Genomic DNA, 20,969 nt, shown 5'->3' with positions numbered 1-20,969 from the left:
GACTATTAGTGCACTGGTCTGTGTTGCCTCCGGATCGGGACAAGTTATTTGGTTTTATTTACTGCAGTGACTATTAATTGCCCAGGCCGCTTTCACACTATATTGCTATAGAATTTATTAAAATGACCATATCGAAGTGGTCACTTGTCAGAATTATGTTTACAAGTGTCACATTCTTCCTGGGGCAGTATATATGAACAGATTAAGAAGATTTCATGTTGCTAAAATGCTGTCAGTTCCGCTTTAAATGCAAGTGTTTCACACACATTATTTTCAAAGAGATGGCTAACAAGCAAGCGCTTCAATAAAAAAGTTCCACTCACCAGATGGACATTTGAAATGTATTATTGAAAAGGGAGACGCTAATAAATGAGCAACATCCTCTTTGATAACACCTGCTGAATCAGCTGCAAACTAGCTGACAACAAAAGCTAGAGTGGGAAAACTACTGCTCGCTATCGCGCAGTGACCTGTTGGACTTCAAGGAGGCAGAAGTTTCTATACGTTTTTGTAAAAACAGTCCCACTCATTAAGTCAAAATGTGATTGGTTGATTCCACTGTTACTCCAAAATGTTGCCCTAACAGTTGAATGGCAGATGCCTTTACCTAGCTTCTGATGGCCTAGTCAATGGCAGATTTGGCTAGTTAGATTTATCTCCCCAGAGACCAGCAAAGAAAAAAATATCCAATCAGGATTTTTAGTGTTAACCCTTTCCAACAAAAACTGAAGAGATTGTCTTAATTCTATTTTTAATGCTCTGATTCAGAGTCGAGACTGAGCCCGGGGGCTCTGTCTCAAACACTGGCCTACAGACTATAAGGTCTGGCTGTGGATGGATTTGCAAATTCAGCAACATTCTCCAGTAATACCTCTTTTACAGTATAATGAATACAAATCATGAAGCAGTTTGACAAGCCCTTGTCTCCTAAAAACATCTTCCATATCACTTAGTACAGGTGTTTGTCTTGGTCACACCAGTTGAGGCCACTCTCGGTTATCTCTGCATTAACATCTGTGTTCCAGGGTTGACCTCGTTTTCCCTAGGGGTTCCATTTCAGGAAATTGGGAACCTCTAGGGGAAAAACTGGACAGGAATCCATTGAGCTACTAATAAAAAGTGACCTTGGATTAGACACACCCCACAGAAACCAGCCACCACCACTAGTCACCAGTCCCTGAAATGAAAGTAGTTTATTTTCATGCATCTTTAGTTTCTCACAATATATTCAGGAATTGTCATCCAACACAAATTTCTGTCAGACTGCCAATGCAGAGTTTATAAACCCAAACTTTACATTGTTAGTCTGAAGTCAAAAGGTGTTTTTCTTTAACCTTTACAGAAGTGCACTCCTGTGTCAATTAAAAAGGAGAGAGAGCTAGTGGGAGGTAGAGTGGGCGAGAGGGAAGAGATTAGCTACAGGGGAGGGGGGGGTGAAGCTACAAGACATGAAGATGTCAGTGAGGAGAGCGACCGAGGAACGTAACAGGCAGAGAAAGAGCATGGAACAGGAGGGAAGAGGTGTGTGGGAGAGGGGAAGACCTTGGCGATATCAGGAGGTATTGAGGGGCAGAGATGGAGCATGTGTCAGAGGGAGAAATAGGGAGTGAAGTCGAAAATAAGTGTAAAATAACATGCTACCATTTTGTTCAGGTGTCAGGCACATCATATACCAGGTGAGACCTGGGAAAAAAGTTTGGGATACATTGTTTAAATGTTTTTAACACAAGTGTGGGGGGTGAAAAAGCATGTTACTAAGAAAAGTTTTTAAAAGTATTTTATTGTAAGTGCAAAATTATCCTCTTTAGTGGTCAAAACGTAAATATGATAAACACCCCCACACGTGATATAATTGAAAAGCCCAATGTCTTCTCAAACAGGACTTAAAACGGCTTGTATGGCCTCCGATACGGACCAAGATCTAAATGTCCACTAGAGGAATAAAATTAACTGCTGGGTCTCAGGAGGATTTAGGTTAACAGGTTTAATTACAGAATATTTAAAACTGGCAGAAATAGGACCATGGAAGAGAGAGTGAAGGAGTACAAATGGTAGCAACCGTGTCTAGCCAAGCTGGGACAGTCCAACCTGAACACACTATTTCACTGACCAAACACACATAATTGCAAGAGAAGGGCATTCAATACTCCTTGTAATGAGGGCATAAATCTGACTCCACTTGCAAACACACACACGGATGACAGCGGTTGTGTGGTTCACACCAAAGGTTTATTAAAAGTCTTGATTCAGCTACAAAAAAAGATGAGTATTTAGTACTGACTAGATAGAGCTACATTAAAAAGATAAAAAGCTATTTTAAAAATGAAAAAACATGACAAAAACAATAGAACATGTGACATACAACCTAAAAGCAGAGGGAGAGGGATCAGTGTCGGAGACGAGCACGTCGAGAGGTGCGGGCGATGGGTGTGGTCACCTTTGGTGTCTCACTCTCTGCCATGACAGCATCTGATTGGGTAAAAACAAAGATCAGTAACATTGATGTTAATTTGACAAGCAACAACTAATCAGATTTGTTCCTATGAAATTGCAAAGATTAAAATAAATGTAATTTCATTCACTGGGCTCAAATGTACTTCATGACACCATCCTGGGAAGCCAGCACAAACAATCTACTGAGAGCATGAATCAGTTTAAATGCTTTCCATCACTTTAACTGAAAAGCACTGCCAAAACTCAGACTAAAACAGATTGCACTTTCTAACAGTACAGATACCTTCTTCCTCCTCCTCTTCGTCACTGCTGAAGGTGATAACAGCTTTCTTGGAGGACTTCCGGGTTGGTTTAGGGGTCATAAAGCTATCGTCATGGCAACTGGATACAGAGGGCTTGGCTTGACCTTTGAGGGGAGAGAAAGAAAATCATGGAACATTAGCTAAAGTCTATATAATAGGCTAAAATAAATACATTCAGGAGGGAAAATTCACTGTCTTCCAGAAAAGGCACTACACGTGTGTGCGCTCACCTCTCTTGGGCCTGCCACCCCGTCCCTTGTTGGGTAGTGGCGTGTGAGTGGTGTTCTGGCTGGACCCAGCTTCCTCAGGCAGTTTTATCTCCATCTCAGGGCTCTCTACGTTCTCCAGCCCCCGGGTGTGGACCGCCGTCAGACGCTTCTCAAACTCCTCTACCTGGACCTGGGGACAGAAGAATCAGAATAAGACCCAGCATGTGTATTCATTCAGAGGCACAGTCAAGAAATCAGTCTGGATAGTCAGAAAGAGTCAGGATAGTCTATAGTCTCTCACTTGTCCCAAGTGTGTTATGTATATCTGAATTCAGGGGGCTAAGGGCTTTCTTAGGTGGTTTGAACTGTACCTTGAGCTGTGGCTTGGCTCCTCGGCGTAGCTTAGCAGTGATGGAGAGGAGAGGCTGGTAGACTCCTGTCTCAGTCAGCTTGTCACTGTAACACTCCCAACCCTCCTGGAGCCTCTTCAGCCCTCGTTCACACATAGACAGCAGAGACAGAGACACGGCCAGGTCACACCACTGACGCTCAGTCCTGGAGAGAGAATGGGGGAGGGGGGGGAGGAAATTTGATTATTCACTTACAACAAATAGTATTTCAAGAACAGAGGAAGCCTGACGTGACATTTGAAGAAATCATTCTCCACCCATGGTCTCGATGATTCACTGTCTGTGGCTTAATCTAAAATGCCCTTTCTATGGAGGTCTGTGCTTTGAATGACGAGCCAGAAAGAGGGAAAGAGTTGGCCCTGCGTTCGCTGAACAGACGACCCAGGCCTCGAATACTCCTGAGACTGAGAGGAACTAATGCCAGCCATTATGACATGGAGTGGGAGAACAGAAATGAGAAGATAGTAAGGAAGAGCGAGAGGAAGACTGGCTGCTCACTTTGCTGTCCTGAAGCGCTGACACAGCTTCTCCACCAGAGACTCAGTCTGTCTCTCCTTAGTGATGTAGGAAAACAGCTGCCTGAAAACAGAGACAAAGAGGGAAACATTATAGGCATTAAAACACCACTCACATATTAGCATCCCATTTCCATGTTATTCAGCACAACAGGTTAAACCAGAGTCACAATGTGACCCCAGCATGCCAAGTCCTCCAGATTGTAAAGCCTGGGAGAGAACACAGTGGGCGACAGACACACAGGTTAAGTAGCCCTTAGATTATTAAAGCTCGCGGGTATTTGAATAACTCCCTGCAAGACACACTATACTGATCACAACACAATATACACAGTGAGAGCAGAAGAGGCACACAGCTCAGTGTGGACACCACTCACTTCATGATGGTGTGAAAGTCTTCCTCGTTCATGGCTCTCTCTGGGTCTGACAGTCTGCTGATGATGTCTGGGAGCAGGTTGTAGATGGCATTGTCCTGGGAGGAGGGGCCACTGTCTGGTTTAGAACATTGGAGGATCCATGACCCTCAGTCTATGTAAAAAGTTCCCCAATACACCAACTCAGATTTACAGTGCATTCGGAAAGTATTCAGACCCGTTGACTTTTTCAGCATTTTGTTACGTTCCAGCCTTATTCTAAATTTGATTAAAATTGTTTCCCCCCCTCCTAATTACACACAATACCCCAAAAACAGGTTTAGAAATGTTTGCTAATTTGTTCAAAATAAAAACCTGAAATAGGACATGTACATAAGTATTCAGACCCTTTACTCTGTACTTTGTTGAAGCACCGTTGGCAGCGATTACAGCCTCGAGTCTTCTTGGGTATGATGCTACAAGCTTGGCACACCTGTATTTGGGCAGTTTCTCCCATTCTTCTCTGCATATCCTCTCAAGCTCTGTCAGGGTGGATGGGGAGTGTTGCTGCACAGCTATTTTCAGGTCTCTCCAAAGATGTTCGATTGGGTTCAAGTCCGGGCTCTGGCTGGGCCACTCAAGGAAATTTAGAGACTCGTCCTGAGCAGGTTTTCATCAAGGATCTCTACATTGCGCTGTTCATCTCGATCCTTACTAGTTTCCCAGTCCCTGAAAAAAATACTGCTGCCACTATGCGTCACCGTAGGGATGGTGGCAGGTTTCCTCCAGACATAACACTTGGCATTCAGGCCAGAGTGTTCAATCTTGATTCCATCAGAACAGAGAATCTTGTTTCTCATGGTCAGAGTCCTTTAGGTGCCGTTTGGCAAACTCCAAGTGGGCTGTCATGTGCCTTTTACTGAGGAGTGGGTACTGTCTGGCCACTCTACCATAAAGGCCTAATTGGTGGAGTGCTGCAGATGTGGTTGTCCTTCTGGAAGGTTCTCCTATCTCCACAGAGGAACTATGGAACTCTGTCAGAGTGACCATCAGGTTCTTGGTCACCTCCCTGAACAAGGCCCTTCACCACCACTTGCTCAGTTTTGCTGGGCGGCCAGTTCTATGAAGAGTCTTAGTGGTTCCAAACTTCTATTTAAGAATGGAGGGCACTGTTCTTGGGGACGTTAAACCCTTCCCCAGATCTGTGCCTCGAACACAATCCTGTCTCTATGGACAATTCCTTCAACCTCATGACTTGGTGTTTGCTCTGACATGCACTGTCAACTGTGGGACCTTATGTAGACAGGTGTGTGCCTCTCCAAATCATATCCAATCAATTGAATTTACCACAGGTGGACTCCAATCAAGTTGTAGAAACATCAAGGCTGATCAATGGAAACAGGACGCACCTGAGCTCAATTTCAAGTCTCATAGCAAAGGGTCTGAATACTTATGTAAATAAGGTGTCTAAAAAAAACTGTTTTTGCGTTTGTCATTATGGAGTATGGTGTGTAGATTGGATTAACAAAATGTAGAAAAAGTCAAAAGGGTCTGAATATTTCCCGAAGGCACTGTATATCCCAATCAAATAGAAATGCCTGGAAATAATACTGTGTGTACCTTGGAGGCGAGCTCGTTGAAGAAGTTGAGTGCGAGGCTGGCGATGTGTGTCTGGGGGTCGATGAGCAGCACAGCCACCTCGCTGACCTGACCTTTGACCTTGAGCACATCCTTCAGCACTAGTTGGGTCAGAACAGTCACCGCAGTCTGCCTCACCGCCGGGTTCTCGTCACTCAGCCTGGGCAGGGGAGATAGGGACATGTTATGATGAAGAAACATTTAAATGGCATGAAGGTTTTTGCTCTAAATCAGGATCAGCTGGGATACCATGTAAGAGAGACTCTGGCTAATCAATGACATGACATTAAGCAATCGACTACCTGGGTGAAAATACGAAAAGCTATACATTGGACCTGGAGGCTTCGATGCCAATACCCCTGACTGGCATTGACCATAATCCTCTGCTATGCAGTCATTTCAGATGTACGTGTGGGAGGTACAGAAGGCCTCTACCCCGAGGAAGCTCTTGACACAAAATGACTGCAGGGTCTCCCTGGCCTCCATTGTTCTAAACAGGGGAATTAATTAACCACATACACTGGGAAGGGATTTGAGGCCAGGTGAAAAAAAAACAAATATGCAACTTCTCCTCCTGCCGTGGATTAGGATGTTTTGCAGAGGAACCAGACTCGCCGGGTGTGTGGTCTGCTATACAGTAGATGGTCATAAGCCACAGCTTCAGTATAATTAACTATGCCTGTAAAACAGTGCATTACCATTGTTTAATACCGTTATCAGTCCTCTCCCAGGGAGGGCTGTCTGTCTTTGAGGAGACCCAACACAATGGAGGTGTGTGGGAGACAATTACTGACTGCTACAAAACACTTACCACGAGGAAAAACCTGGGGATTAGTGTTCATAGTGAAAAGCCTGGAACACTATTCATCTGAAACACCTCAAACGTAAGAATAACCAAGCATCATAATTAGCACTATACAAAGACAAACAGAACTAGTGGAATGTAAAGAGGTAACGAATTGTAATTCAACTTAATGGGGGAGGGGGTATGGCTTCAGTGCATCTCAATGTGGAAGGAACAACCAGCAATCATTAAGATTTCTTCAATTAAGTCCCCATCCTTCCTACGGAGTATAACAAATGGCATCACCTGAAATTATCCCCCTTCTCCCTCCGATCTACTCATTGTATAATTATACCACCAACAAGTAGTTCTGTACACAATCAGAACCTTCAAGCTGTTCTAGGCCTTTCTGCTCAAATTTTATTTGAGTGCACGAGCGAGCAGCCCATGGTTGCCACAGTCCAGAAGTGCGGTTGGAGTTCTGAAGAGCACAGTACAATGTACTGTCACGCTATAGCAGAGGTCAGAATGCTAGTGGAGGACATGACAGCCTTTTACAATGCTTCCCATAGTTTTTTTCTGTTCTGAACATATGGAAATAGGTTTTCGATAAACTGGTTCAGTAGACTGCAGCAGCAGGACTGGAGCGTCTGAAGGAACATTAGCAGACAACCAGATATGGAACGAGCTTGTAGCCCTCCTCATCTAATGGCCATGTTCACCTAAATTAAAAAAGCCACACAATCCATAGTACAAACAGCTGGGTAATTAAATAAAGATGTGCTTGTTTGCTCCTTCCATATTCTAAACAAGTTCTATTAGCTGCTTGGTTAATATTTACTCACTGAATGAAAGTGGCTTGAAAGAGGCTCTGGGTCCAGGTGTTTGGATTACCTGGTACAGAGGTTCTGGGTCCAGGTGTTTGGATTACCTGGTACTGAGGCTCTGGGTCCAGGTGTTTGGATTACCTGGTACAGAGGTTCTGGGTCCAGGTGTTTGGATTACCTGGTACAGAGGCTCTGGGTCCAGGTGTTTGGATTACCTGGTACAGAGGTTCTGGGTCCAGGTGTTTGGATTACCTGGTACTGAGGCTCTGGGTCCAGGTGTTTGGATTACCTGGTACTGAGGCTCTGGGTCCAGGTGTTTGGATTACCTGGTACAGAGGTTCTGGGTCCAGGTGTTTGGATTACCTGGTACAGAGGTTCTGGGTCCAGGTGTTTGGATTACCTGGTACAGAGGCTCTGGGTCCAGGTGTTTGGATTACCTGGTACAGAGGTTCTGGGTCCAGGTGTTTGGATTACCTGGTACAGAGGTTCTGGGTCCAGGTGTTTGGATTACCTGGTACAGAGGTTCTGGGTCCAGGTGTTTGGATTACCTGGTACAGAGGTTCTGGGTCCAGGTGTTTGGATTACCTGGTACAGAGGCTCTGGGTCCAGGTGTTTGGATTACCTGGTACTGAGGCTCTGGGTCCAGGTGTTTGGATTACCTGGTACAGAGGTTCTCGGTCCAGGTGTTTGGATTACCTGGTACAGAGGTTCTGGGTCCAGGTGTTTGGATTACCTGGTATAGAGGTTCTGGGTCCAGGGCTCCAGGATGTTGGGGAAGCGGACGGTGAGGTCTCCCAGGCCGATGATGGCGTTGGCCCTGACGACGGGCAGAGAGGAGCGCTCCAGCACCGTGAACAGGAGACGGATGTGCTCCTCACACACTGACGGACTGACAGAGGAGAGGGGACAGAGGTTGACAGACACACACCACAAAGGAAAATTATAGAAAAACAATGTAGTCTGAGGTGTAGTCTGACCTGATCATCATGTACTGTGAGAGGGCCAGGCAGGCAGCGGTGGTGAGCTGGGGGTGGCAGTATCTCCCTGGGGAACTACACACCCTCACCAGCAGGGGCAGGAACGAGCACAACAGGTTCTCCTCTGGGGGGGGGGGGGGGAGATGCGGTTGTCAAGGCAATTAAATCACACCAGGAAAAATGACACTGTTTTGAAAAAGTTGAGCCTTTCTTACCAGCCAACAGCTCAGTCTCACAGATCTTCCTGATCAGCTCTGCCTCGGTGTCCTCAGCAGAAGCACCCATCAACCCAAGTTCTTCCTCCACAGAACTGTCATTGGCCGCTTGCTGTGGGAAACATGGATCATGACAGTTGATTAAGAACTCCCTGTTCATGTCTAGTCTACTGGAAAGTTAGTGATCTAATCTAAAGGAGTAATTAGGAAAAAGTTTGCTGTTGAATTTAGCCCCCTGTTAGGAAGAATCATCAAGACCTGTCAATCACTGTGTTGCGTGACCAAAATTAAACTCATCAAGCGTTTCCCAGGGAGAAAAGTCACTGATTGGCAAGACAATCCTGCTCACCAGGAGACTCACATGGCCTCTTTACTAATCAACATCCTGTTCTGATAACATTTGGTTTATGAAATGCAATGAGAATCAATTTGACACTTATAGTAAAAGCTTCTGAAACACAGAACATGTGTATATCCCAGCAGTCTCATTACCACTAGGTTTGCAGTATCCTAATCTCATGACTGACCATTATGTGAATTATTACATCATTGGTTTGGATTGCCTAAAAATACTGGACATCATAAACATTGTGTTCTCAGGGCGGCAGGTTGGCCTAGTGGTTAGAGCGTTGGACTAGTAACCGAAAGGTTGCAAGTTCATATCCCCGAGCTGACAAGGTACAAATCTGTCGTTCTGCACCTGAACAGGCAGTTAACCCACTGTTCCTTGAAAATAAGAATTTGTTCTTAACTGACTTGCCCAGTTAAATAAAGGTAAAATGAAATAAATAAATTCCATGTCCAGACTGACCTTGGCCTTACGGGAGGGTACCTTCGCCTTCTCCTCCCTCTCTTCGGTCTCTCCTCTCCTCCTCCGCAGCTCAGTGCTGACGCTGCGCTCCAGGTGGGACACCTGCCAGAATGCCACGCAGCCACACAGAGACAGCAGCTGGGCCAGGGACACGCAGCTCACCGCAGGGACTAGAGGGACAGGAACACCGTACTGATCATAAAGTACCAATACAAAATACTGGTCATCATAATACATTACCACACTAGGCACAGTGAAAGAGCACCAGACAACTGGAGAAAGTCATCTATTCATACTACTACTTTGAGAAGGTGTTTTACCAGAGTGCACCAACTTTTAAAATAAATATCCACTCTGTCTCTCACCTTGTTCTCCCTGCTCCTCAGAGTCCTGAGATGCACCCGGCAACTGGCTGACATCCTTGTTTGCTAACATCTCCCCGCCCTCCGCGATCTGGTCCAATAGCAGACGAGAGCAGCGCTGGAGGAGGCGGGAGCAGAGCTGGTCTGGGGACTCTGACAGGAAGTACAGCAGACGGACAGCCTGCTCCATGAAGCTCTGCCAATGAGGGTCCGCCATCACCACACCTGGGGCGGGACCAGACAGTCAGTTAAGAGAGTCAGAGACACTACATTCTTCCACTCAAGAGACCGTGTGTACACACCTTCAGCGATGGCCTGTGTGAGGCAGGTAAAGAGCTGGTTGTCCTGAGGCAGTCTGAATGGAGCTCCTTTGCATTGCTGGGGGAGACAATTCAACTCAATCACTTTACACAATTCAAACTCTATCGGGTTGACACCATTTAGTCACCAGCTAGATTGTTTAGTTCAGGCTGTTGGTTGACCGAGATTTTAGTCAAGCAGGTAAAAAAATAAATGTTCGTGGTGCACAAGACTCCTGTCTGATTCCCACCTGTCTCAGTGGACTCCTGTCTGATTCCCACCTGTCTCAGTGGACTCCTGTCTGATTCCCACCTGTCTCAGTGGACTCCTGTCTGATTCCCACCTGTCTCAGTGGACTCCTGTCTGATTCCCACCTGTCTCAGTGGACTCCTGTCTGATTCCCACCTGTCTCAGTGGACTAATCCATTGCAGAGGCCACGGGGATGGCACAGTTCACTCTAAGACTTGAGCTACTGAACTTGGAAGTGATTATATTTTGTAAGAAAATGGTGCAACAGTAATAAATATATTATTTTATAACAAATGCAGTTTCTCACACGATGGATAGCGGGAGAAGACGCTGTCCGCGGTTCTGAAACATAATCTTCAGTGCGCCGCTGAATTTGCGCCTTTCCCTTTATGTTGCTATGTGCATAATAGCAAAGTTAACCAGCATATTGGTGTTGCGAACAATGCGGCAGAAGCAGAGTAAGGAGAAGAGAAAATGGCCCTTGCCTTAATTGTCTAAGAAACTAACTTAGATATATAATCCATAGCATAACTGTTAAAACGTCCCTGACTTTATAAATCATCAATTTCTACAGAAATAAAACGGATCCTGTTTGTTGCCAGTTTGAGTGTTTAATAGCCTACTGATTCCGTGAGCACCAAGCCTCTAACAACCACTGAATGGCAGATAAAGCAACTTCAAAATGTGGCTGTTTTTAATCTTTGCTGTAATAAAGGATGTAGATTTTTGTTAGAACAGACTCAATTTTAAGTAATACCAGAGTTGTTTACACAGTTCCAAACAGCCAGAAAATATTGAAATCTAATAGGACTGGGCAGAGATGCAGTCATGATGGGTGGGCCTGGGTCCACACACTACGGAGCCAGGCCCAGCCAATCAGAATTGCCCCCCCCACAATTAAAAACAGAAATACTGCTCAGCATCCAGCCTCCCCCTCAGACGATCCCACAGGTAAAGAAGCTGTGTCGGGATTTCCGGGATCTTTTATTTCAGCTCATGAAAAATGGGACCAACACTTTACATGTTTAGATTTTTGTTCAGTATAGTTAATTTTAGACCGGGAATCTACGTGTGGGTTCTTACCCTGACATGGTCAGTGATGTTACAGATGGTGATAACTGAGTCTCTGGCCAGTAGTAAGTCTTCAGTCAACTTCTCTCCCAGAGCCACAGAGCACAGAGTGTCCAGGTTACTGAGGACCACCTCCCTCTCCGCTCTACACAGAGAAATACACAATTACATTAGTCTACACACTGAATAATCTAAAATGCCACATCTAAATCATATAATCTGATACAAGAACACACATACAAACATGCTATTACACACAGCAACTTTAGTGTGGGGTGCACAAATGTTCTTATCAGTAAATGTACATACTGCCATGTCTACACACAACAGAGTAGTAGGCTACGTCATTTAAATTATGCCCAGGCTCCAGATGAATTAATCATCTCATCAGTGCTCGGGCCCTGCGCAGAACACACAGTCTACAGGGGATTGTGTGTAGGAGGGAGGGTTAGAGGAAGTGAAGGGAGGATTAAACAGGTTACGGAAAGAGAGGAGGCACGGTATTGTCCATTACAGTGTGGGTGGACTGCAGATAGTCCCCCTCACCCCTCCACCGGCAGTGGCTGTCTTTGGAGACAGAATGTGTGTTTAAAACGCTTGTTCTTCATTGAAAACCCTGGCAGTGAGCCCAGATGTGTGTGGTCGTGACTTAGACTCAATGGAGAGAAGTCTGTGTACTCTGCTGTGCTCCTACTGACAGAATAAAGGTGCCAGCATGCTTCAGTTCGGCTAACCAAATGAGTATGTTAGCATACTCTTAAGACATTCACTTTAACGACAAAACAAGAGTCAATAGTACTGTTTGTCCATTTTGAGACAGCGTAGCCAGTACACTTCCTCAAAATAGTCTGAATTAATCTAAGATAGAAATTAATGACAGAGTTCACGTTTATGCTGAGGATCTTTTGTTTGTTTTTGCAACTAAGATGTTTTCATGTGTATTTCTCAATGAAAAAACATGCACGAAAACAAGTCGTCTCTCGCTGAATGACAGACTATTGAAGAATCCCTACTGTTGACCAATCACCGACAAAGGGGTGTAGACTTGGTGCCCCCGAACTGAAAAAACCTAAGTCTAAAATAAACATGTCACAAGATGTAATAATATATGCACGTCTTCTGAAGTGTTACAGATGGGAAGCATGCAGGCGCCTTAATGAGGTTCAGTGGACAAATTAACCAACGCCAGACTGTTGAGACAAAGCCAAGCGCCACAGGTAGGAGTTGCCAATAGGTGCAGACCTAGGAACAGTTTACCATACGTCAATAAGGGAACATTGTCAATGGGAGGTTAACAGCAAAACTGGACTTGGATCAGTCTCATATTAAACAAAGATCAAGAGATTAAGATATTAGTCAAATGGCCACAAGGCCAACAGAAATTTTACTTCCACTTTTAACTCAACCCCTCCGAAAGACACATACAGGTGTAGAAGCCCTCAGATTACCAAAGAAGAGCGCTCATGGACAACTGAATATTGAGGAGAGGTGGGGTTCTCCCTGCCTCATACATACAGACAAACACACATCAGTCACACTGTCAGCACCCTCCCACTATTCTCTACCGTGTTTCTTTAACGGGAGAAACATGTGGGTGGGGCCAAGTCACTGTAGGCCGGCCCTTACAGCAGAGCAGCCAATCTTCGCTACACTGCCAAGATTACCGGCCAATCAAGACAAAGGAGAACCCAACACTCTCGTTCAGTTGGCTCGCATTCGCCTTGGTCTCATCATTGGGCAAGAAGTCAAAGGGGACTTAAAGACAGAGGTGTGGAGTTAGAACTTGTGTTTGTGTGGGCCTTACCGTGCAGCCATTCCCAGAAGCAGCACTGCTGCTCGTCTGTGCAGGCTGGAGGTCTCTCGTTTGCCAGTGAACCTCTCCCACAGAACCTGCACCACCGTGGACTGCAGGCTGCTGCCACCACCAAAAAACTCCTGGACCTGGAACGACATGAGGTGGTGTTGGAACAGATTAGATGAGAGAGAACGGGGTTAATTATTGAAAGACAGGATGGCTAGAGAGTAATCAGTAAAGAGTAAGGGCTAACAATCACTGGGTAATATTGATGACAGGATGGATAGAGAGTAATCAGTAAAGAGTAAGGGCTAACAATCACTGGGTAATATTGATGACAGGATGGATAGAGTAATCAGTAAAGAGTAAGGGCTAACAATCACTGGGTAATATTGATGACAGGATGGATAGAGTAATCAGTAAAGAGTAAGGGCTAACAATCACTGGGTAATATTGATGACAGGATGGATAGAGTAATCAGTAAAGAGTAAGGGCTAACAATCACTGGGAAGTACTGATGACTGAATGGATAATAAAAGACTGTAATAAGAGAAACTCACTATCTCCTCCAGACACTGGATTGTCCCCAGAGAGGCATCCACCATGAGTTCAGACAGACTGTCCACTAGAGTCTGAGCTTTAGCCCTGAGAGGGAGAGAGAGTCAGGCACCAGAGCAGAGCCCATTGGAGGTTGATGAAGTCGCTCCAAGACATTGTTCTACGGTCAATTGTGCAATTTCCCACCTCAACTTCTACCTTGAGTCTGCATCTCTTTCAGCAGCAATGTGCTAGTGGGAGCAAGATTAACAAATGCACAGCAGAAAATGTAGTACAGGATGTGTTCACACAGGCAGCCCAACTCTGTCTTTTGACCAAATCACAATTTTTTTCCACATCATTTCAGAGCTGATCCGACTGGTAAAAAGACCAATCAGTGAAAATAAGATCAGAATGGGATTGCATGTCTATAAACGCAGCCCGAGAGTTGAAACCGCTGGTCCAGGAGCAGTGCAAATTGGTAGTGGGATCAAGGGACCTGAGGGGTTGATAGAAAGTGCCTGTGGCAACAGTTTGAAGGTGTGACAGCGTACCTGGTGTTGTCTCCCTGGGGGTTGAGGTAGAGGCGTCTGTAGGCCTGCACCACAGCATCTTTAATGGCAGCGTCAGTAGACCAGACCAGAGGCAGCATCTTCCTCACGCCAGTCAGAGAGTTCGCCACACTGAACTCGCATACTGTCACACAGAACTGCACCGCCTCCTGGACCACTGAGACACATTCATTCCTCAATACATTACATTGTCAATACATTACACTGTCTCAGAACACAAGCATGGAGTCATTGGGGTGAGATGTTGACTGTGCAGGTGATAAAGGTGTGGTTATGCTGCGGGTGTAGGTAAGATGAGGTGTGTTTGTACCTGAGGTAGTCTTCCAGTAGAGCATGGTGTTGATGACAGCGATGGCTCTCTCCACCTGCAGGGCAAAGCTCTCAGTGTCTTTCAGATACTGCAACAGCATCTCCTGTTTCTTCAGCTCGGTCTCCTCCACCCCTTCCTTCCCCCCATCCCCTGCTCCCTCCTTCTGGGGGGTGGAAGGCAGGTCCTCTCTGATCTCAGAGGTGTCCTGGTCAGGACCTGGGGAGGAACAGAGGTCAGATTAGAAAAATGTTCTAATGAGAGCAGATGTGAACATCTTAAATCCTGTCAGTGTGAGCACACATTTGTTCCAGGCCACATGATTTAACTAAATACTGGTCTAAAATGAAGACCAGTGTTAGTTCTCAGGTGTTAGAGCTAGGTTTGGGTGATTCACCAGTAGAAAACATTATCACCCACCCCATCAGTAATGCTGTCATCTAGAACTACACCTCCTACACTGCTGAAAGCCCACAGCACTAGATTGACCTTAATTACATTTTGATTGGTTATATCATACTCTTATTCTAGCACTGATTTCACCACTTGTTTTTGAAGTCTTGGTACTGAATCATTTGTTTAATCGATATGAAAGTTTTGATTGAGTGATTATGACTCTTTTAGCAGAGTGCTGGTTAGTTCTGAATAGAGTTTACTTACTAGACTTGTATTATGTGGTTCTTTCAAAGTGCACTAAATGACCCAACATTTTCAGAATGCTAACTTTCACCCCTCCTATCTCCTACACTTAACCAATACACGTTCTTCGTGATGTGATTGACAGACAGAGTTCAGTACCTTTGAAGAGCAGGGCCAGTGTGTCCAAGAGAGTCTCGGGGGTGAGAGTGGTCAGAGACGAGAACATCTCAGACTCTGGGAACAAGCTGTGGGCTCGCACACACAGACGCACTGCATTCCTGATACACAAACAACAATCAGTTATTATGTGATGACTGTAGAGTTCAGCTTGGAATGCCAACTGGTATTTCTATAAACAGTCGATCCTGACTTATTACAAATCTAGTCACGTGGGCAGTGTTTCAAAGTTATTCGATTTTGCCTATTGGATAGGATTAAATGGATAGAAATAGAATGTATAGAACGAGCCCCCCACTTGCCGGTATTTGTTGATGCGGAGGAACTGGGCGATCTGTACGGCGGTGGCCCTGTCGTCCTCCTCTCCAGCCTCGTCCTCCTCCCCCTCCTGCTGTTCCCCCTCACTGGTGGGCTCCAGCTCGGCTCTGACGGTGAGGAGCAGCTCAGGCTCCATAGCGGCCCACAGCTCGGAGGCCTTGATCACTGCCACTGGACAGAGACCAAAGGAATATGGTTAAATGGGAAATCAACACTAAAATCATTTTGCATCATGATGATGTGGCTGGTGACACTGCTTCTCGAAAGTCCAATATCTTGGAAACTTGACTGCTGACATGCAAAACATTTTTTGGGATTGTATCAGGGGATTAATGGAAAAATAAAATAGAGCTTGAGTGGAGTTTCCCTTTAATGATAAATATAGTTTGGACAAAAGAGGCAGAAGAGGTAGAGAAGCTCAGAATGAATTCTATTGTTACAAAGCCCTCAGATTAACAAAAAAGAGCGCTCAAGGCCAACTGAATATTGAGGAGAGGTGGGGTTCTCCCTGCCTCACACATACAGACAAACACACGTCAGTCACACTGTCAGCACCCTCCCACTATTCTGTACCGTGTTTCTTTAACGGGAGAAACATGTGGGTGGGGCCAAGACACTGTAGGCCGGACCTTACAGCAGAGCAGCCAATCTCCGCTACACTGCCAAGATTACCGGCCAATCGAGACGAGAGATCCCAACCCTCTTTCAGTTGGCTCACATTCGCCTTGGTCTCATCATTGGGCATTATAGAAAAGATAAATATAAAAGGTGGCGTGTATAATTTACCAGGTGCGTTTTCCTGCAGTCTCTCTCTAAGCTCTCGGAGTTTATCCGTCTCCTTCTCCAGGGGTTTCTTCAGGTCAGCACTGCTCAACTACAGATGAAAAAAACTATTGTAAGACACTGTGTTGTGTGTGTGTACTTCACAGTAGTGGTTGTTCGAGTGTGTGTGTGTGTGTACTTCACAGTAGTGGTTGTTCGAGTGTGTGCATGTACCTTGCAGCTGTAGGGGTTGTGCGCGATGAAGGCAGCCAGTAGCTGGATGGCACTCTTGACCACATTGATGGATTTGTCCATCAGCCTTCCCACTGCCAACCCCATCACTTCACTGTACCTGTTCAGGGGCAGAGCCTGGGGGGGGGGGGGGTCACACAGGACATTAGAGGAACATTCAGTAATCCCAGCGGAAGTGATGCTCTCCTTGTCGCCTTTCCTTCAAAAACAAAATAGTCATGTTTTTGCTGTAAATAAAATTATTCAAATAATTTCTGTGGGCTTGAGAATGACAATCAAATGGGGATTTGATGTTGAGGGACAATTCACTTCAAACCAGCACAGAAGTGTTGGTGACTTTACTGATGTTGAGGCCACTGCATAGCTGTCACTAAGATTTCTAAATGCCCTCAGATTACCAAAGAAAATGTTCATAGCCATAGCAAAGGCCATCAACCAAGAGTTGTGTCTCCTTGCCAATTGAAACATTCTCACACTCACAAAGACTTTCAGCAGCCTCCATCCTGCCTTCTCCCATGTCTCTGGGATGGGCAGAGGGTGAGGAGGACTGCTAGTTTACTGTAGGTGGGCCCTTACAGCAGAGCAGCCAATCTTCACCACACTGCCAAGATTACCCACCAATCAGCAGGAAGGAGAACAATCTCTCAGCCTGATTGGCTCATACTTGCCATGATCTCATCACTGGGCATTGGTGAATACATAATACTGCAGTTTCATAACAGTGCAAGTAGCATCCGGAATTTGCTTCATACATCAACATAGTTGTTTGGGATATACTTTTAGAGATGTAAGCACACACACTCGCACCTTGCTGTTGACGATGCGCGTGTAGACCTGCAGCACTCGGGCCCTGACGTAGGAGTGTGTGTCGTGTAGGTGCTCCTGCAGTGTGTCCATGAAGCGGTCCCTGTCAGCTCTGCCAGACTCATCCAGTCCATCTCCACTCAGGACCCTGACCAGAACCTCTCCTAACACTTCACACACTGCCACACGCAAACTAGGGCTCTGCAGGCACAGAGAGATTTGTACATTCAGTAATGACAAGTTATTAAGGACATAATGATTGATCAAAGGAAGCACAATTTCAAGGGAAAAAGTAGTACTAAAAAACCTAATGTTGGGGATCATGGTGTACGAGTTACCTCACCCTCCAGGTGTGTGAGTAACACACCGATGTTATGGATCATGGTGTATGAGTTACCTCGCCCTCCAGGTGTGTGAGTAACACACTGATGTTGGGGATCATGGTGTCTGGGACCAGGGTGCCCAGTTCAGACAGGAAGCTGGAGAAGGCCTTGACCCCTGACCCCTCTCTGGCCAGCTCCTCACTAGACTTCTGACCGATCTCCCTGAGAGAGAAGGTTCAGAATAGAAAACAGGGCATCAGAACAGAGACGTCATACACATTCCAACTCAAGTCGCTAATATGTTTCTCTCGCAACACTTTATAAACAGGGATAAAAAGGACATGACACAAGGACCTTAGACATTCTAGCGGAAAATTATACACCAATACAGAAAGTAATCTCTTCAACTGACCTCATGACCTCTCCTACAATAGCCTTGACTCCATACTCAGTGCTCCACACAGACACCGCCTGGGCACACACTGATGAGAGCTGCTCAAAGTGCTGCAGCAGCTGGATCACCTTCACACTGGCACCTGTGGATGGAGAAAGAGAGGACATCAGTACAACACTTCACTTGAACACCATACCACTAATACAAAGACAGTGGAGCAGTAACATTTGCATTCATCAGTATAGGTTCTATGGAGCTGTCTAATAACATTGGTTTGGGGGTGTCGAGTTACTGACCCAGAAGGTGGTTGTATTTCTTGACCTGCACCCCCAGCAGGTGAATGATGGCGTCTCTGGTGGGCTTGTTCTTCACGTGGCTGATGGTTGGGTTCTCCAGGAGCTTATAGCAGCAGCATGTCACACAGCTTAGGACATAAAGTATACTGTAAGTCATGTAGACTGCTGCTCATCGCTCACTATGTTCTCTACCTAGAATGAAACTCCACAAACCCATGTTTCCTCCAGCCCCACAAACTCATCCACAGGCTGGCCCTCTCACCTGATGAACTCCTCCTCGACCAAAGAGAGGCTCCAAAGGGAGCGGATGTCCAGCTGAAGGAGCTGGGTTAGAGCCTGCAGCACCGTCTCCCTCTCAGAGTCCCACTGTAGTAGACCTTCTCCTGCAGCCTTCCCCTTCTTACTGCCCTGAGGGAGTCGACAGAAAGTTCACTTCAAACTGTCAACACAGTACAGGACTCGGGAGGGTTGAGATTCTAGATTGACTGAAAGGGTATACTGTACTATACTTATGCAGTTACAATATCCTTATGCAGTTAGAGTGACTCCTTGTTTATGAGGCCACTATGCATAGCAGTCAAAGATCTGGGTGAGGTTTTTGAATGCCCTCAGATTACCAAAGAAAAATGTCATAGCCATAGCAAAGGCCATCAACGAAGAGTTGTGTCTCCATTCCAACTGAAACATATTCTCACACAAAGCATTTCAGCAGCCTCCGTCCTGCCTTCTCCCATGTCTCTGGGATGGGCAGAGGATGAGGAGGACTGCTAGTTTACTATAGGTGGGCCCTTACAGCAGAGCAGCCAATCTTCACCACTCTGCCAAGATTACCCACCAATCAGGAGGAAGGAGCACACTCTCAGCCTGATAGGCTCATACTTGCCATGATCTCATCACTGGGCATTAGTGGATGTATTAATTGAAGGTAGAGCATGCTATGAGACTACATATTCAAATATGACTGGGTGCAGAAGGACCTACCTTACTGGGTGCAGTGACGATACTCTGCCTGTAAGAGTCACTCTCAAGGATTTCTGTGAGCTTGCAGAGGAGGAATACACTCATTTTGACAGCATTGAGTTGCTCCTTGCGGTCCGGGGCGGAGAGTGAGGCGTTGAGGAGGAGGGAGGGCAGGGAGACGGACAGGCCACTCACCACTAATAGAGAACGCAATGAAATACGGATGAGGACTTCGGCTGAAAAGTGAGCACTAGCAGGCACAAGTATGCCATCATGTGTATAAGTTGAAAGACATTTCAACACACCATCACAAACACTGACCTTGTATGAGTAACTCCAGGGTGTCCTCTTTCACACTCATGTCCACTTTATGGCAATGCCTGTGACATACAATAGAATGCAACATGAGTCAAAATTCGAGAAATTACATCATAGTTGTGGTAGGTTTAAGAAATAAAAAAAATACAATAATTTGGGTAAATGTAGCTACTCACTGCAGCACAGTGTAACCCGTGTCAAAGTGTTCCAGGATACACAATGGACCCTGGCTTCTCAGTGCAGCCTTGAAACCTGGAAAATATATAGAATAGTAAAGGAGTTGCTTGGTCAGATTTCAGGATGACAATAGTCTAACAATTGTAAGTCTGTAACAAACTATGGGATATTTACTGTTGAGATGGGAGGGAAGTTGTTTAGGGGAGACGACATCCTGAACCACGTACTGGTTAATGCCCCCAGTCTTCACCAGGTCACCCACGCACACAGGCACAAAGAAGTCCCACGACATCACTATACACGAAAAAACAACTTGTTAGCCGAGTGGTTGACATTCTAGGTATCGTTAATTATAGTAAGGTAAGTTCATTCGATGTAGCTAGAAACGACCCAATCACACTAATGTATTAACTAAGTTAACTTGGTCAAAAGAAAGCTAGCTATTAGTTACGTGTTTGTTTCGATTTATTCGCGAACTAGTTAACGTTTGTTAGCTACCGTACTTAGCCACAAGATAAATTAACGTTGCTAGCTAAAGTTATTTTAAGATAGCTACAGTATTTAACGTTGTTTTTAGTCAATTAAGTGACTAGCTATAATTCACAACTAAGAAAAAGTCCAGACATAAGTAACGTTAAACAAGTAACACACTTACCAATATTTTTTCTAGCGCTCTTAGCCACAATTTCGGATCTTTAGAAACTGTTGAAGAGATTGAAACAGCACGGTTCTGCTCTAAACGGTTTGTGGCGAAAGGTTTTGAATTTTTAACAGCAGCGCGCCAAAGGTCTACGTCATCAGCATCGCTCCCCTCCTCCCACTGACCCTCTTCCGTGAACAAACTACGCCATCTGTCTGCG

At 45.5% G+C, this 20,969-nt stretch overlaps 1 protein-coding gene and 4 non-coding genes across 5 annotated transcripts; all 5 read right to left on the bottom strand.

Annotated features, from left to right (window-relative positions):
* Positions 1–1,964: 1,964 nt before the first annotated feature.
* ncapd2 (non-SMC condensin I complex, subunit D2) lies at positions 1,965–20,967 on the bottom strand. The gene is made up of 32 exons (XM_020503764.2): positions 20,765–20,967; positions 20,284–20,403; positions 20,109–20,184; positions 19,936–19,994; positions 19,636–19,811; positions 18,917–19,062; positions 18,655–18,782; positions 18,377–18,500; positions 18,039–18,186; positions 17,645–17,842; positions 16,820–16,954; positions 16,610–16,697; positions 15,808–15,994; positions 15,488–15,606; positions 14,693–14,908; positions 14,365–14,539; positions 13,834–13,918; positions 13,283–13,419; positions 11,491–11,623; positions 10,160–10,235; positions 9,861–10,082; positions 9,496–9,665; positions 8,685–8,796; positions 8,470–8,593; positions 8,226–8,381; positions 5,864–6,041; positions 4,268–4,362; positions 3,874–3,954; positions 3,337–3,520; positions 2,987–3,155; positions 2,738–2,860; positions 1,965–2,469 (listed from the first exon to the last, which is right to left on the bottom strand). Exons 2-32 carry the CDS (start codon positions 20,399–20,401, stop codon positions 2,387–2,389), a joined length of 4,221 nt encoding a protein of 1,406 aa, XP_020359353.1. The 5' UTR covers positions 20,402–20,403; positions 20,765–20,967; the 3' UTR covers positions 1,965–2,386.
* On the bottom strand, positions 12,913–13,217 carry LOC116356919 (small nucleolar RNA U85). Its single transcript, XR_004205202.1, has one exon. It is a non-coding gene; the product is annotated as a small nucleolar RNA U85 (small nucleolar RNA).
* On the bottom strand, positions 16,266–16,566 carry LOC116356920 (small nucleolar RNA U85). The gene has a single exon (XR_004205203.1). It is a non-coding gene; the product is annotated as a small nucleolar RNA U85 (small nucleolar RNA).
* Positions 17,222–17,524, bottom strand: LOC116356914 (small nucleolar RNA U85). Its single transcript, XR_004205200.1, has one exon. It is a non-coding gene; the product is annotated as a small nucleolar RNA U85 (small nucleolar RNA).
* Positions 19,258–19,556, bottom strand: LOC116356917 (small nucleolar RNA U85). The gene has a single exon (XR_004205201.1). It is a non-coding gene; the product is annotated as a small nucleolar RNA U85 (small nucleolar RNA).
* Positions 20,968–20,969: the final 2 nt, after the last annotated feature.

Source organism: Oncorhynchus kisutch, linkage group LG2, assembly GCF_002021735.2.
Source record: "Oncorhynchus kisutch isolate 150728-3 linkage group LG2, Okis_V2, whole genome shotgun sequence".
In the NCBI taxonomy this organism is placed as follows: domain Eukaryota; kingdom Metazoa; phylum Chordata; class Actinopteri; order Salmoniformes; family Salmonidae; genus Oncorhynchus; species Oncorhynchus kisutch.
Note: the sequence above shows the minus strand (reverse complement) of the source record. Positions and strands in the feature narration are given on the sequence as shown.

What these genes read in the sequence shown, in the direction of transcription:
- ncapd2 (XM_020503764.2), bottom strand. Translation starts at nt 20,401, where the DNA reads ATGTCGTGGGACTTCTTTGTGCCTGTGTGCGTGGGTGACCTGGTGAAG. An exon ending in CCTGGAGTTACTCATACAAG is followed by an intron (nt 19,812 to 19,935) that starts GTCAGTGTTTGT and finishes GTTCTCTATTAG; the next exon opens with TGGTGAGTGGCCTGTCCGTC. An exon ending in CTCCGCATCAACAAATACCG is followed by an intron (nt 15,607 to 15,807) that starts GCAAGTGGGGGG and finishes TTTGTGTATCAG; the next exon opens with GAATGCAGTGCGTCTGTGTG.